General features: G+C 31.4%; 2 protein-coding genes across 2 annotated transcripts in view; one reads left to right on the top strand and one right to left on the bottom strand.

Annotated features, from left to right (window-relative positions):
• The window catches only part of LOC129912909 (gustatory and pheromone receptor 39a-like), a 51,136-nt gene that overhangs the window by 12,311 nt on the left and 21,014 nt on the right, over positions 1 to 17,811 (bottom strand). The gene's annotated exons all lie outside the window — the stretch shown is intronic.
• LOC129912678 (uncharacterized) lies at positions 2,401 to 8,277 on the top strand. Its single transcript, XM_055991036.1, has one exon. It carries the CDS (start codon positions 2,482 to 2,484, stop codon positions 7,504 to 7,506), a length of 5,025 nt encoding a protein of 1,674 aa, XP_055847011.1. The 5' UTR covers positions 2,401 to 2,481; the 3' UTR covers positions 7,507 to 8,277.

Here is a 17,811-nt window from a genome sequence, read left to right as displayed (position 1 = left end):
TAGCCTGAATTTTTAACTTTTAATTGTTGGTAAAAACATAAAAATGCAATTTAAATATGCAATAAAACGAAATTTTAAGCTCAAAGTACATGTGCATCATATTTACCTCTTCTGTTATATTCTGATAACATGTGAGCACAGTATAAAACAAAATCGGCATGATCCAAACAAAGAAATTAAAACCATGAAAAGTAAAATTAATTAACATGTTATTTTGTAGCCAAAGATAAACATGCAAAAATCCAGTTGATAAATTGATAGTTATTGATATCAATCTCAAAAGCAGCACAAAGCCATACAACAATGAAATATCACATGTGCACAATCGTATAAGTTCATTTCGATCAATCAGCAATTCTTGCAAATGAGCAACTTCTAAAATGTCATTTTGTTGGAGATTTGGCAAATTCTCAATAATTTTATTCATTAAAACCAAAGTGTTCAACCACACATTAAAATGAATTTAAATACAAATTAAAACACATTGTATAATTTTATAAGAGAAATGAATTTACTAAACACTGAATTAAAAAATTAAATAACTCATTAAAAATCTTGTTTTTCATTTTTTTTTTAAGATCATATATTACATATCACATTTTAAATTCTTAATCTAACTTAATTCTAAACTTAAAATTAATAAAAATGCTTAATATTCAGCTTCAATCCTGAAAAAGAAAAAAAAAAATTTTTTTTTTTTTATATGTTGCAAAGGTAAAATATCATCAATTTACCCTATGTTATAAATGCAATGTAAATAAAAAAAAAAAAAAATTTGCAAATTTATGTCCATTGGAGCGCCAGCAAAATCTAATTGCCTAATAAGGAAGTTGGAACCTGCAAATGAAAGAAAAATTAAATTAAATTGCTTTAGTTTCATATTTGTAAACTATTAGCACTAAATTACAAACAAAAAACAACACATAAATCACAAAATGAACAATTTACATTGAAGTTGCAATTTGCAACCCTTATATTAAAACACACAACGTCACAAGTTTATTTTTTTTGTATTAAATATACATAAACAATTAAAATAAACAAATATAATCACTTTAATGATTAAACGAAAATGTTTAATTGTATATAAACAATTAAATACACAAATTTACAACAAAAGGGTTTATCAAAACATAACCTACAAAGTACACATATTATTTTTACTAAAATTTCACTTATAAATTTATGTCCCCGAACAAATACACATTAAATTTAATTAATTTAACAATCTTTTGATATTTTTACAATAAAAAATTAAACAAAACACAAATATTTCACGAATAAAACAAACAAATAAAGTTAAACGTCACTTGCAAACATGCGCGAATAAACAAAGTTGTTTTAACGATACAACTTTATAAACCGAGATTAAAAAACTTATTCACAATACAAATATTTAGTTGGGGAACAATAATTTTGTAATGAATTATAAAAAATGTTAATAATTTATTAATAATTTAATATTTTATAATTCCTAATAGATCCAATAAGTGAAAAAGAGACAAACATATATACCGACAACAACAAACAATCATATGAAAGCTAAGCAGCTGGAAGAAAAATGCTGCCAAGGTTCATTATTTTCAACAAATTTCTACAAATTTGAATGGCAGCACCAAAGCTCGAATTAGAATATAAAAGGGCGACAATTTTCTGGAGAAACTCACTTTTTCCCGACATTCCAAGCGAGAAGGATCTATCAAAAATTGTAAGTTGTAAATCAAATTGAAATTGTTTTACGAATATATACGTAAAACAAATATAATTTGATATATTTTTTAACATTAACATTTAAAACTAAATAGTAAAGAAAAGGTGAAATTCGAAATTGAAATCGATCGATGACAATATACGTCGTTCGAACATAATCTCGAAAAAACCCTTTTTTAGTTGTGATTGTTAGTAATTAATTAACATAAAGTAGTATTTATAATTAAAAATTCGATTGGAAAGTGTTTGATGGCAATATACGTCAAACACAAATCTTTCGAAAATATTTATTTATATTAAATTTAATTAATTAAGCATTATCCAATAATTGTTAAGAAATTGAACGGATAATAAAACTTACATTTATTAATAAAATTATCACCGCTTCCGACTTCTTATTTTTATGAAATTTGAACTTTCGTCGAATACGTACAGTTGTAAGTATCAACGTTGGTCAAAAAACATTGGTGGTTCCATCCAGGAAGGTGATAAATATTAATAATTTGTTAGTTTATTAAAACCGAATACTTTTCTTTTTTTTATTATTTTTTTTTGTTCACTTTGTTTTTTTTTCTGTGCTAATCACAGCAAAAAAAAATCAATTACACGACCGGGTCACAAATTAATCGCATTTATATCCATTCAATCATGAATGATCTTGACAAACTATTAGTCAATCAACTCGTTTTGAAAACGAAGATTGAAAAAACAATCGAAAATGGCAAGAAAACCAGATTGGAAAAACGAACGGCTGGTTTTTACAAACAAAAAATGATCGATATGCGTGAGTTTTGGCATGAATTCGTTAAACAAGATCGACAAATAAATGAAGCCATCATCATATCAAAGGCTGAGTGCGAGAATGCTTATATAAAAAAGCAACAATTCGATGAAATCGAAATCAAATACGATGAGTATATGGGCGAGCTTGAAGATGGTATCAATAGAACAGCTACAGATACCAACCCAAATTCAACGGTTTTAGCAGAACCTCAGTTCAAATATACTCAATTGCCAAAAATTACATTGCCAAAATTCGATGGTGATTATAATTCATGGAGATCATTTTCCGATTTATTCACATCATTAATTCATGATAACAACCAGCTGCAACCGGTACAAAAACTCCATTATTTAAAGGGATGTCTTAGTGGTGATGCGGAAAAATTATTAAAACATACTCCCATCACTAATCAAGATTATGAACCGGCTTGGAGTAAATTAAAAAAGCGATATGAAAATACTAGAACTTTAGCAAATTTTCACCTCAAGACCCTAGTCAACCAAATCAAAATTACTGCTGAATCGGGAAAGAGCCTAAAAATGTTAGTCGATACAACCGAAGAGTGCTTACAGCAGCTCAAGGCGTTGAAAATAGACACCAGTCAATGGGATGCATTGTTGATATTTTTGATAGTTCAAAAATTACCATTTGTGACATTGCGCCTCTGGGAAGAGGAATTGGGAGATAACCAAGAACTTCCAAAATACTCAACATTTTTAGCATTTTTAAACAAAAGGATTCGAGTATTGGAATCCATCGGTAGTACTATTGGTGCAAAACCAAGTACCACCAACATCAAAAGGGAAAACATTCAAACCTATCACACCGTCGTTAATTCTCATTGCCCAGCCTGCAACGAAAAACATTACGTCGGGACCTGTAAAACTTATTTAAATATGGATGTACCTACACGCAAAAAAATAATTAAAGCATCGAATAGATGCCTTAACTGTTTTTCAAACAAACATTCGCACGCAAAGTGTCGAAATAAGTTTAAATGCAAACAATGTCATCAATCACATCACACTACACTTCATTTCGATGAGTCTTCATCAAAGGATTCAAATACTGAAAGGGTTAACAGTAATGATGCTGAAAGGACAAACACTTTCCTGTCAATGGAAAATTGTAATGCTCTATTGCCAACGGCGTTGGCAACAGCATGTGACCGCAATGGTCGTTCAACAATATTGCGATGCCTGATAGATACAGGATCGCAAACCTCATTCATCACAGAAAAAGCCTGTCAGAGGATGCAAATACGTGGAACACCCACATCAATACAAATTCACGGTCTAAGCAAAAACCAAACTGCATGTTCCAAACAAAGGGTGCAGTTAAGACTTAAATCTACTAAAAACAACCATACGGCGGTAGAAGTGAAAATGTTCGTATTAGAAACAATCACTGACCTACTGCCAGCTAAAGAAACATCAAGTCAAGTCTTAAAACATTTCAAAAATCTTGAACTAGCGGATCCAACATTCTGGAAACCTAATCCAGTCGACATTTTACTTGGAGCTGATGTATATGGCCATATTATTCGCGAAGGCATACGCTACGCTCCAGGTAGATCCGTAGTCGCCATCAACACTATATTTGGATGGATAATATTAGGAAATAATTTTATCTCACCTAACGTTTCAGTAAAGACATTCATCGCAACTACAAACCCCATCAACGAACTCGGATTTCTACTTCAGAAATTCTGGGAGATGGAAGAAGTGCAAACCTTCAACACACAAACTCCAGAAGATCAAAAATGTGAGGAGTTATATAAAGCCAACTATGAACGGCTGCCAAATAATCAATATATGGTAAAATTACCATTCACAGATCCAAATGGACCAAGTCTAGGTTCCTCAAGGGAACTCGCGCTGAGGCGTTATGAATATTTACAAAGGAAACTATCCAAGAACGCACAACTTAAACGCGAGTATGAAGCCTGTTTGGATGAATATATAACCATGGGTCACATGGAAGAATGTGAACCACCCAAACCAAATGAACCACATTATTACATACCACATCATGCGGTTTTTAAACAAAGCACCACTACCAAACTACGGGTAGTTTTCGACGCATCTGCTAAAACTACAAATGGTAAATCACTGAACGAGCAATTATTGATCGGTCCAACCATACAACCGAAGTTATTCTCTACTGTTCTCAATTGGAGAAAACATAAGGTAGTGATCACAGCAGACGTTGAAAAAATGTATCGAATGATTTGGATGCACCCAGAACATCGCACGTTTCAGCGCATCCTATGGAGAGATCCAGAAACAAAAATGCTTAAAGATTATCAACTTAAGACCGTCACCTTTGGCGTGTCCCCTGCACAATTTTTATCCGTTCGCACAGTACAACAAGCAGCACTAGATGAACAAGAAACATATCCATTAGCAGTGAAGGCAACATCATCAGAATTTTACGTTGATGATTTACTGAGTGGAGCAGAAACCATCGATGAATGCCTGGAATTACAAAGGCAGTTACGAGATATGCTTAGTAAGAGTGGATTTAAACTCCGAAAGTGGGCAAGTAACCGAGTAGAAGTCATATCACACTTACCAACAGAAGATAAGGAGCTACAAGGTTCACTCGAACTACAAGAAACGGAATCTGTAAAAACTCTGGGAATTCGATGGTATCCTGCAGAAGACTACTTCACTTTTAATGTTCAAGGTTTATCAGATACGCAGGCCAAAACCAAACGTATCATACTCTCGGAAATAGCATCATTGTACGATCCAGTTGGATGGATCTCGCCTATCATCATAACAGCCAAAATACTTATTCAAACCCTTTGGATCGGCGGTTACTCTTGGGATAGCAAGGTTTCTCAAGATATCACACAACAATGGTACGATTTTAAAGAGGATTTAAAAAATCTGAATAAACTAAAGATTCCGCGATGGATTGGTATATCGAAAACCAACCAAACAAACCAAATTCACGGATTTTGTGATGCTTCTATTAAAGCATATGCCGCAGTTCTATATATTCGAACCCAAGATGAAAATGGAAACATCAAGGTAAATTTATTAACTGCAAAATCCAAGGTTGCTCCAGTAAAACCAATAACTTTACCTCGTTTGGAATTAAACGGCGCATTGTTGCTAGCCAAACTTATAAAAGCTACGATTCAAGACATGCAACTTGAAACCTTTCCTGTATTTCTATGGACGGATGCTACTATTGTTTTACAATGGATTCGAGAGCATCCATCGAAATGGAAAACTTACGTTGCAAACAGAGTTGCAGAAATTCAAGATGTGACACCTACTGAATATTGGCATCATGTTCCCACAAAGGATAATCCAGCTGATTTAGCTTCGCGGGGAATAACAACCAGGCAAATCCTTGATTGTGATCTATGGTGGCATGGACCTGAATGGCTTAGCCAAAATCAAACCCAATGGCCAAGAAATCCAATTCAACTCGAAGGAACAACCTTAGAAGCCAAGGCACCATCTATAAACACATTACTTTCAACGTCTTCAAGCGACTGGTTGCCAAAGTATTCATCATACACTAAACTTGTCAGAGTAATAGCTACGGTATTGCGATTCGTCGAAAATTGTCGCGACCGTGAAAATAAACGAACAAGTCCGTTATCCGTTAAGGAATTGAATGAATCAAGCACGCTGATCTTAAAAATGGTACAAATCTCAGCCTTTAAATCTGAGTTAGATATATTCAAGGCAGAAAAACCTCTATCCAAGAAAAGTCAGCTTATAACGCTTAGCCCATTCTTAGATGGAAATGGTTTGATCCGAGTTAGAGGTAGACTGGAAAACGCAGATGTTCCATATGATATGAAACACCCCATCATTTTACCACGAGATCATCACGTCTGTAACTTGATTATTGATAAGGCCCATAAGGAAACATTGCATGGAGGCACTTCATTGGTTCTTAACACTCTTCGCAATAATTTTTGGATCCTCGATGGAAAACGAGTCGTAACACGGGAAATTCATAAATGCGTTATATGTGCAAAACATCGAGCAGCAACAACGCAACAACTAATGGGAGCTTTGCCGGCACCTAGAGTTAACCTCACAAGACCCTTTACACATGTGGGTATTGATTACGCTGGACCCATACAACTTAAAATGTCCACTCACAGAAACGCAAAACATTACAAAGGATATTTTTGTATCTTCGTATGCATGGCAACCAAAGCTATACATATAGAGGTCGTATCAGATTTGACCTCAATGGCTTTCATAGCAGCTTTAAAAAGGTTCGTGTCTCGACGAGGATTATGCTCGGACATATATTCAGATTGCGGAACGAACTTTAAAGGTGGAAAGGTGAAATTGGATCGCGATCTAGAACAAGCCATCAAGGAAGCAGCTCCAAACATAGCAAATTATTTGTCAACCTTAAACATTAACTGGCATTTCAACCCACCTGCCGCTCCACATCACGGAGGATTATGGGAAGCAGGTGTAAAATCCATCAAATATCATTTACGTCGTGTGCTAGGCACAACGGTTTGCACATTTGAAGAACTCGCGACATTGCTTGCTCAAATTGAAGCATGTCTAAACTCAAGACCCTTATGTGCATTGAGAAATGATATTGATGATCTGGCGGTTCTAACCCCAGGTCACTTCCTCATCGGTCAGGCTTTAAATGCAATCCCTGAACCTGACCTAACAGCATCAAACTCTTCGTTCAACCAAAGATGGAAACATGTCCAACAAATGAATCAACATTTTTGGAAAAGATGGTCAACGGAATATTTAAACCGTCTCCAACAACGCCCTAAATGGCTAACCAACGAACAAAGCCTTAAGGTTGGAGATGTTGTCCTAATAAAGGATGAAAACACTCCACCGACTGCTTGGCCTTTAGGGATAATACAAATGATTCATCCTGGAAAGGATGGATTGGTACGAGTTGTAACGGTTCGAACAAGATTCAGTACTTGTCAAAGACCCATTGTAAAAATTTGTCGTTTGCCGATCGACCAAGTCGAAACTATTACGACAACATGAAACCAATTTATACTAATACTTTGTCCATGTGTTGTTTGTAGTAGTTACATGTCGTGTCGTACTTATAAAACTTTCATACAAATTTCTACAGATAAATATTCTTACAGTTTAATATGCAATCCAACTGGGACGATATGGATTATATCACCATTCTTGAGGATATAAGGTTTTCACCACCTACCATTTCAACCCCATTGGTAGAATTGATACAGGAAAACCTAAGGTGGTCGGCTGAAGTGGAGAATGAATCCGAATTAAGGTGGTCGGCTGAAGTGGAGAATGAATCCGAATTTATTCAAAATAATGAAGGCTTTACCGAACCCCAAATACAAATTCATAGAAACGAAGGCATACCGATTCCGGTTACTATTAATGGGTCGACGATACATTCCCTCGACAGATTACGCCCATCCTCCACTATACAAGAAATAAAAATGAGGATAGATAATGATTATCAGAAGTTTATAACCCGCGAAGGGGAAGAACTCTTCATTAACAGGGATACTCTTAGTAGGATTGATTTTGAACGGATCCGAAATAGTAAGAGGAAACAATTTTCGGTAAACCTACCTGACAGGTACCAAGTTAAGGTAAACGTAAACAAGGCTGGAAAGGTTGTCTTTCATCACCACCATCGCCGTGGGATAGAAAAAATAAAGGCCAGAATACTTGAACGTAACCGTTCAACGGGGGGAGTATGTTCAACCACACATTAAAATGAATTTAAATACAAATTAAAACACATTGTATAATTTTATAAGAGAAATGAATTTACTAAACACTGAATTAAAAAATTAAATAACTCATTAAAAATCTTGTTTTTCATTTTTTTTTTAAGATCATATATTACATATCACATTTTAAATTCTTAATCTAACTTAATTCTAAACTTAAAATTAATAAAAATGCTTAATATTCAGCTTCAATCCTGAAAAAGAAAAAAAAAATTTTTTTTTTTTTATATGTTGCAAAGGTAAAATATCATCAATTTACCCTATGTTATAAATGCAATGTAAATAAAAAAAAAAAAAATTTGCAAATTTATGTCCATTGGAGCGCCAGCAAAATCTAATTGCCTAATAAGGAAGTTGGAACCTGCAAATGAAAGAAAAATTAAATTAAATTGCTTTAGTTTCATATTTGTAAACTATTAGCACTAAATTACAAACAAAAAACAACACATAAATCACAAAATGAACAATTTACATTGAAGTTGCAATTTGCAACCCTTATATTAAAACACACAACGTCACAAGTTTATTTTTTTTGTATTAAATATACATAAACAATTAAAATAAACAAATATAATCACTTTAATGATTAAACGAAAATGTTTAATTGTATATAAACAATTAAATACACAAATTTACAACAAAAGGGTTTATCAAAACATAACCTACAAAGTACACATATTATTTTTACTAAAATTTCACTTATAAATTTATGTCCCCGAACAAATACACATTAAATTTAATTAATTTAACAATCTTTTGATATTTTTACAATAAAAAATTAAACAAAACACAAATATTTCACGAATAAAACAAACAAATAAAGTTAAACGTCACTTGCAAACATGCGCGAATAAACAAAGTTGTTTTAACGATACAACTTTATAAACCGAGATTAAAAAACTTATTCACAATACAAATATTTAGTTGGGGAACAATAATTTTGTAATGAATTATAAAAAATGTTAATAATTTATTAATAATTTAATATTTTATAATTCCTAATAGATCCAATAAGTGAAAAAGAGACAAACATATATACCGACAACAACAAACAATCATATGAAAGCTAAGCAGCTGGAAGAAAAATGCTGCCAAGGTTCATTATTTTCAACAAATTTCTACAAATTTGAATGGCAGCACCAAAGCTCGAATTAGAATATAAAAGGGCGACAATTTTCTGGAGAAACTCACTTTTTCCCGACATTCCAAGCGAGAAGGATCTATCAAAAATTGTAAGTTGTAAATCAAATTGAAATTGTTTTACGAATATATACGTAAAACAAATATAATTTGATATATTTTTTAACATTAACATTTAAAACTAAATAGTAAAGAAAAGGTGAAATTCGAAATTGAAATCGATCGATGACAATATACGTCGTTCGAACATAATCTCGAAAAAACCCTTTTTTAGTTGTGATTGTTAGTAATTAATTAACATAAAGTAGTATTTATAATTAAAAATTCGATTGGAAAGTGTTTGATGGCAATATACGTCAAACACAAATCTTTCGAAAATATTTATTTATATTAAATTTAATTAATTAAGCATTATCCAATAATTGTTAAGAAATTGAACGGATAATAAAACTTACATTTATTAATAAAATTATCACCGCTTCCGACTTCTTATTTTTATGAAATTTGAACTTTCGTCGAATACGTACAGTTGTAAGTATCAACGTTGGTCAAAAAACACAAAGTTCTATAGATAGTCCATGTAATTGAGTAATAAATCGTTAATTGTAATCCACCGAAGAAGAGTTCAAATATACCAACAATTGGGGTATGACATTGATAATGTAAAATTGAGTGTTTAAAACATCTCACCGATAAAAATATTAGATTAATAGAACAACACACAAAAAAACCCAGATGTATTAAAAATAACCGAAATGAAATATCAATGAATGGATTTTTCGTATCAGTTTTGCACAAATCTTTATATTTTTTATGCAATCCAATAACACTTTTGCATATTTTAAGGTTACGTTCTTTTTGTCGATAGAAAAGTATATTGCATAAAATTTGTGAAACACCACCAAAAATATGAGCGAAAAGTTTTTGACCTTGGATAAAATTAACAAAATCGTCAGGATTGAAATGATAGTGCCAAAATGGTTGAAGGATCGTGAGGACAATGCAAATGGATATAGTGAGTATGGACAAATAATATGTTATTCGAGCGGCATGCCACCGTTTTGATTGTTTTGGTAGGAATTGCAATTCATTTTGTTCGTTTTCATAAACAGGGAAAATTCCGATAAAACTTAACAAACAAATTTGAATTGATAGTCCCTTGGGAATGTACATGCTTGTTTGAATACTTTTATTAAACTGCAAAGGTGTTAAATCTGTTCGAGGAAGTGGCGAATCAATTTGGTTAATTGAAAATATTTTTTGATGAAATATTAAAACTTTTGTTGTGAAAGTAAAGTCTTACTTGAGTTGTTTTGTGATTTTAGGAAGAATTCATATGCGTCGTTGATTTATGAACAATGTGAAATAAACAAACATTCAATATTTTTATTGGCAGTTGATTGCACCAAAAAAGAAAAGTAATAGAAATTATGAATAGAATAGAAAAATATGCAGACCCAAATGCCATATAAATAACAATATTATATTTAGTTTGGAATAGACTTTATGAGTTTATTTGGATCATTTATTTTGAATAAACAAGAAATCTGTTGGGCACTATTCGGTGACACTCAGTGGCCATGGTTAACACCCGAGCAAGTTAAGTTAATAACATTCCTACGAATATGTTTATTTCTTCAGTGCATAAAACAGCTGTTTTAAGACCTATTTTTAAGGCAGCATCAGCTTACTAGATACTTCCAATTGTAAAAAATTGCATGGAACAGCTAACATAAAGCTATTGGATAGCTTTTTGTTGTTGGGTTGCAAACAATGTTAAAAATTAGCAAAGAAACGAACCATTTTCTGTCAAAAAATAATCTGAAGGTATCCGAGAATTTCTGGTATAACTCAGGTAAGCGAGTGATCAGCTAATAACTGCTTCTTCTCAATTATTACATATTTTTCTTGTTACTGCTTGGGCAAGCTAGCTGGATAGCTTTTCAAATCACTCAAAAAGATATTCCAGATACGGGTATCCCAGATAGAATATCCGATAGGTGATAACATTCTCTGATTCAAAACAGTTTCCAATAAAATAAGAGCACCGGAAATTTAATTATTGGAGAGTTTGCAAACTGTTTAAACGAGAGTCTGGACAAGGATCATTATGATCTAGTGGTTTTCAAGCATGGTATGTATAAAAAGAGAAGGTGTGATCATTAGAAAAAAGTCTGTATCGAGAACTGTCTGATGAAAGAAAAAAAGATGGCTTCTTAAGTTTTTGACAGCTACCCTATTGATATTGTTGTTGTAAAAAAAATTTGCTTTTGACTTTGCTAAATTAAACGTCAAAAACTTATTACTCCATTTTGTAAAATGGTGACTCTAATAATCATACCTTGTCTTTTTTTACCATGATTTTCAAGGACTTCAGTAAGGCTTTTGATACTCTTGATCACTCAAAACTAATAGATGCACTATAACGAATCGAGATTAGAGAATGTAGTATGGAGTTCTTCAAGGATCGAAAATGGGCACACTTCTGTTCTAACTCTACACCAAAAATACAGTTGTTGTTGTACGTCACAAGTCTCTGGACACGGTATTAACAATTATACAAGAAGAATTTAACGCAGCAGTTAGATTGTGTCACAACAAGGGATTAATTACACTGGTTGGACATTCGATTTTCGATACCACTATTTTTTTCTAACATATGTACTTTAACCTCAGAGTCTCAGAAATTTCATTTAAAAAAATAAAATGGTGGAAACGTTTTCGAGATATTATTTTTCAGTTTTTACTTGCGATATAGGTACTATATGTATATCAAGTTATGTATTCGTACAAAAAAAAAAGTTGAGATAACATTTTTCCATAACATTACGATGGTAGAGAATGCCAAAAAAGTGGGTCCCGGAAGTCCGTCTGTCTGTCTGTCTGTCTGTCAGTCTGTCAGTCTGTCAGTCTGTCAGTCTGTCAGTCTGTCAGTCTGTCAGTCTGTCAGTCTGTCAGTCTGTCAGTCTGTCAGTCTGTCAGTCTGTCAGTCTGTCAGTCTGTCAGTCTGTCAGTCTGTCAGTCTGTCAGTCTGTCAGTCTGTCAGTCTGTCAGTCTGTCAGTCTGTCAGTCTGTCAGTCTGTCAGTCTGTCAGTCTGTCAGTCTGTCAGTCTGTCAGTCTGTCAGTCTGTCAGTCTGTCAGTCTGTCAGTCTGTCAGTCTGTCAGTCTGTCAGTCTGTCAGTCTGTCTGTCTGTCTGTCTGTCTGTATAAGGAGCTACAGCCTAAACGGATGGACCGATTAATGTCAAACTTGTTGTGTAGCGTTATTTGTCGACTCTCCAGAGGGGTTTTTGGAATTAGTTTTTTTGGACCAAAAATAACGGTACTTGTCATATACCGATTTTAGTAAAGTTGAAATTGCTCAAAAACGGCTCCAACGATTTTGTTTAAAAAATTCAAATGTAAGTTTTAAGACAAGGTCTATCTTCTAATGAAAATTTTTTTTTTTGAAAATTATTAACGGTACCTGCCATAGAACCGTTTTTTTTAAATCCGATTATCTCCGAAAGTGCTTATTCTATTTCAACGAAACTTTTTGTGATAAAGAATTTATATAATTTAAATATAAGCCAAAAGCAAAATTTTGAAAAAAATACTTTTTGGATATTTAAAAAAATTTTGAAAATTTTTTTTTAAAAAATCCAATTTTCGAAAACGGGACATTAAATTTTTTTGAAATTTTGTGTTTAGATGTTGATCAATGATTTCTACAAAATGGCATACCAATTTTATTTAAAAACTTTTTTTCCAAGAAATTATTTATAAAAAATTAGTTTTTTAAAAAACGGCTCTAACGATTTTGAAATTTTTTTTTCTGAAAATGCATGTTAGTATATCAGTCAAAACTACATACTTGTTTTGGGGGGCAATTTGATTTCAGATTTTATATTATTTTTTTAAAAAACGAATTTCCTTTTTTTTTCCCATATATTTAGATTTTCCAAATTTCTATATAAAAAGTCTTTAAAATTTAAGCAACTTGAACTCTAAGAGCAAGTACGTGCGACCCCAGTCGTGCAATTTATTTGTCATTGTTCTTATAAGCTTACATATATCTTCAGTAATAAATGACCAATCTGAATAAAATTAAACCAGCACCTGAAAGCTGATAAAATAAGCAAGAAACAGTAGAATCATTTTTCTGTGTCACTTCAGATGTTTAAGTGCAATGTTTCAAAATATTTTTAAGAAATCGATATTTTAAAGGAAATAATTGACAAAAACAAATTTGTTACCGAAAGAAAAAATCCAAAGTCTTTCGAATCCTCGCTATTTTAAATTTTGTATGTATAGAGTTCCGGTATAGTACACTATCTAACAAAGATAACAAGATACATTTCTTTAAAGATATGATCATTTCTATAATGATCAAAATTTTAAATTCTTTTTGTTACTTTCCGAGTTCTTATCTATAATTTGAAAAGCAAGCCGGATTTGAAGATTTTTATTAAGTAACTTTTTGTAGATAATTAAATTTTTTATTTAAAAATGGTTCAAAAAGACCAAAAAACACTAGATTTTGTAAGTTCAAATTTGTGATCATCATGATAAAAGAAAAAGTATCTTTTTTTTCGAATTCGTCTTGCTTTTCAAGTTATAGACAAAAACTCGGAAAGTAAGAAAAAAGAGATGAAAATTTTGATCATTATGAAAATGATAACATAGATCTTTAAAACTTATTTATGTATATTGTTATCTTTGCCAGGAAGTGTACTAAACAAACAAAATTTTCAAACTAGAGGATTCGAAAGATTTTGAATTTTTTTTTCAGTAAGAATTTTTTTTTGCCAAAAATTTCCTATAAAAATCGATTTTTTTTAAAATAGTTTGATACATTGCACTGTTCTTTTGTTCAGATTTGTCATACTTAAAATATTGCACGTAAAAACGACAAAAAACTTTGAAAAATCAAATCTCGAAAACCTATCCATAAACATTTTTTTAAATAAGATTTTCCAGTTTTCTGTGTTTAAATCTCGTAAAGTGTAACGGAACTTGGTGTCCAAAACATTTTTAATATGTTTGTAAACTATTCTAGTTAAACAAGGGGTATTCATGAAACGGTTTAAACTACGGGAAAACCTGGTAAACGTGGTAAACTGGTAAATGTGTCAATATTTTGTATGGGTCTGAAAGAAAACAAAGTTTTGTTGCCTTCGTTTAAACGAAAGAGCTGAGCAGAGAGCTTTTTTTTTTATTTTTTCAGATAAACTTAGGTACATCAACTTCGGTACAGTGTGTCTTTCTTTGACGACAGCGTATACGTTAGATCTTCGAACCCATTTTAGCCACATTAGCTTCAATGCTCACAAAAGCGAAACTGATATATCATTTATTTAAGAATCGCTCGTAAAAAACAGATTTGTTACATTTCAATACATACATACCTCTTCTGTTATATCCTCAAAGGACGGTAGCATAATATAAAATGACTTTGCCATAATCCATACTACTAAATGATAACCAATAAAAATGTCTATATCAGTATGCATAACAAGTATATAAAAAAATCCAGCAGATAAACTGGCAACTGTAATACTTTGTTGTAAAAGTACCATTAAGCCGTACAATGATGAAATGTCACATTTACACAATTGTATTAGTTCATCTCGATCAATTAACAATTCCTGCAGCTGAACAAGTTGAAAATTGTCATTTTTGTGTTCCATCATTTTATTCATCAAAATCAAAATATTTTTAACCATATTTACAAGTGACGTATAAAATGTTAATTGTAATCCAGCGAACAAGATATCAGATATGCCGAAAATTGGCAAGTAACACATTTTGTCCATAGTCGAGTTTATTAAACAGTATTTTGTGTATAATAATATTGTGTTGAATGAACAAAGTACCACTAACACCAAATTTATCACAAATAATCGAAATGAAATGTCACTGCAGTCATTTTTGGTATCAATTTTGCACAAATTATTATATTTATTATTCAATCTTAAAAGACAATTGCAAATTTTTAAATTGAGTTCTTTTTTTCGATAAAACAAAATATTACATTGTAGTGTTACATAAATACCAACAATTTGTGCCAAGAGTCTATGCACTTGCACCGTAAAATAGACATTTTGGGCATTATTATATTCGAAATAACATTTTTTAATTATCGTATAAATGCCACAAATGACAAGTGTAAGTGTGGAATTGTAAAAAACTAAACGAGCTGCGTGCCACCGTTTTGAATTTTTCGGCAGAAAATTTAATTCATTTTGTTGGTTCTTATAAACTGGGAAAATTCCCAAATAACTTAACCAAAAAAGTTGAATTGATAAACCTTTGGGGATATTCATGGTGATGAAGATGAAAATGACTAACAACTTTTGCTGAAATAGGGAGGTTTTTATATCTGTTTAGAAATATAAGAAGTGATCCCTACTAATTAGTGTTAATTGATCAAATTTTTCCAAAAAAAAAACGATAATAGTGGATATTTGTTTTGTTTCAACAATATTTCACTTGATAAGTTTTTTGATTTTAGCTTTTTGTTTGTAACATTGATTCGAAGGATAAAAGGAAATGAAAAAAAAACATTGATACGAAACAAAGTACAAAACCAAAACAAATAAAAATTTTACCAACAGTTTTATAGTGAAGTACAAATTGGATGGTTGTTTATTGTCTTAATAATTTCATTATTATATTATTTTGTTGTTTTTTGGCTTGTTTACCCTACTAATTGGCAGTATGAATAACAAATAGCTACAACTTGTCAGATTTACAAAAATTGACAAGCTGACAAATTGCCAGTTGTTTCATCACACAATTTTCAAATGTCCTTGCTTTTACACTCCTTTATATGAGAAAGTTCATTCATTATGTAATAAATAAGCATTTACACAGAGAAAAATATGACCCGCTAAAAACTAACAGATTGCCATATTGTTTTACCGTCCATACATTTCATAAGGAAATCTTATTAAAATCAACGATTAATAAGGTTTTTTTAAGGAGATTTCTTATTATTTTTATAGAGAAAATCTTATTAAAATTTGACTGAAAAGTTGATTTTTTTTGCAAGTTAGCACTAGAACAAAAACGGCGATCAATATTTTCATGGCAGCTTGGTTCAGGTGGTAAGGTGTGCGACTAATGATTTGAAGTCTCCAGTTCGATTCCCAGCCTGGTCATCGTTTTTTTTATTTTTTTGCAGATTTTAAAACAATAAGGAAAACCCGATTGTTTTAATAAGGTTTCCTTCTTGGATGAAAACCATAGAGAAATCTTATTGTTTTTGTTCTATTTTATGTGGTCTATTTTTCTCTGTGTATATGACAAAGAAAATGAAAAAAAAACACTGTTAATGTGGAAGATAAACTCCATTTTAATGTTTCTCAATATGATTTTAATGAAGATATATAAAATGATGCACATTGGGGCAGAATGTCCTTAAATGTGGATACAAATGAGCACTTACAGCTAAGAATTAAGTTTTGATGACATGTTACTATTATAATTGTAATGGTTTTTTTTCTTACTATAAGCACAATAGTTAAAATTTTTAACTATGTAAAAAAAATCCTCTATTTTTTTTTTTCAGATTTTTATCTATATCCCTTACTCGAACTGTAACAAGGTGAAATTCTAGTACTTGGACTTTGCGTCTGAATTTTTCCATATATCTCCTTTACGGCTTGATGGATTTTGTTCTAATTTTGCACAATTATACTAACAATGATCCTTAGTAATATTGCATTCCAAGATGTTTTTAAAAATACTTTCTTATACCACAAAAAAAAGGAATTCAATTTTTTTCGTACCTATAACTTGTAGTAGACTTTTTTTTTAGATTGCTCAAAAACGGCTCAAGCAATTTTTTGCAAACTTCGTCAACACGTTAATAGACAATGTTTAAATAATGTTGCATGCTTTTAATTAGTGTTTTATTTTCTTTGTAAAAAGTATCAGAAAACCATTTAAAATTACAAGGAAACTAAATTACTAATGCAAGTTTTTAGTATGCAACATTATTTAAAAATTGTCTGTTAATGTGTTGACGAAATTATATCTCCAGGGTTGACAGAGTCATAAAGCTTTAATTTTGTAGCTGCATTAAGGGGTAATAACACTTTGTAAACCATGAAATCGAGCGTCATTTTCATCGGCGTATAAAACAAAGAAGAAATATTATTTTCTTTTGGTGTTTGTTTAGTTTAATTAAGTATATTAATAGGTAACAGAATAGGCTAATGTTAAATTTTTAATGATGTAAAATTTTTTAAATGGCGGTGTAGTTCAGGATGATAGTAAAATTCTGTGCTCCCATCGGGCGACCAACTAACTCCTACAGCTGAAATATTAAAATTTAACGATTTTATAGTCTTTTTTTCAACGAATTTTGTTTTTGGAATGAAATAATTTTTTCAAACTAATGCCATTTCTTTAAAAACTAATATTTCAAAAAAATCCTACGTACTT

This window comes from Episyrphus balteatus, chromosome 1, assembly GCF_945859705.1.
Source record: "Episyrphus balteatus chromosome 1, idEpiBalt1.1, whole genome shotgun sequence".
Taxonomy (NCBI): Eukaryota; Metazoa; Arthropoda; class Insecta; order Diptera; family Syrphidae; genus Episyrphus; species Episyrphus balteatus.
Note: the sequence above shows the minus strand (reverse complement) of the source record. Positions and strands in the feature narration are given on the sequence as shown.

Excerpts from the sequence above, each read along its gene's own strand:
- LOC129912678 (XM_055991036.1), top strand. The coding sequence starts at position 2,482 with ATGATCGATATGCGTGAGTTTTGGCATGAATTCGTTAAACAAGATCGA.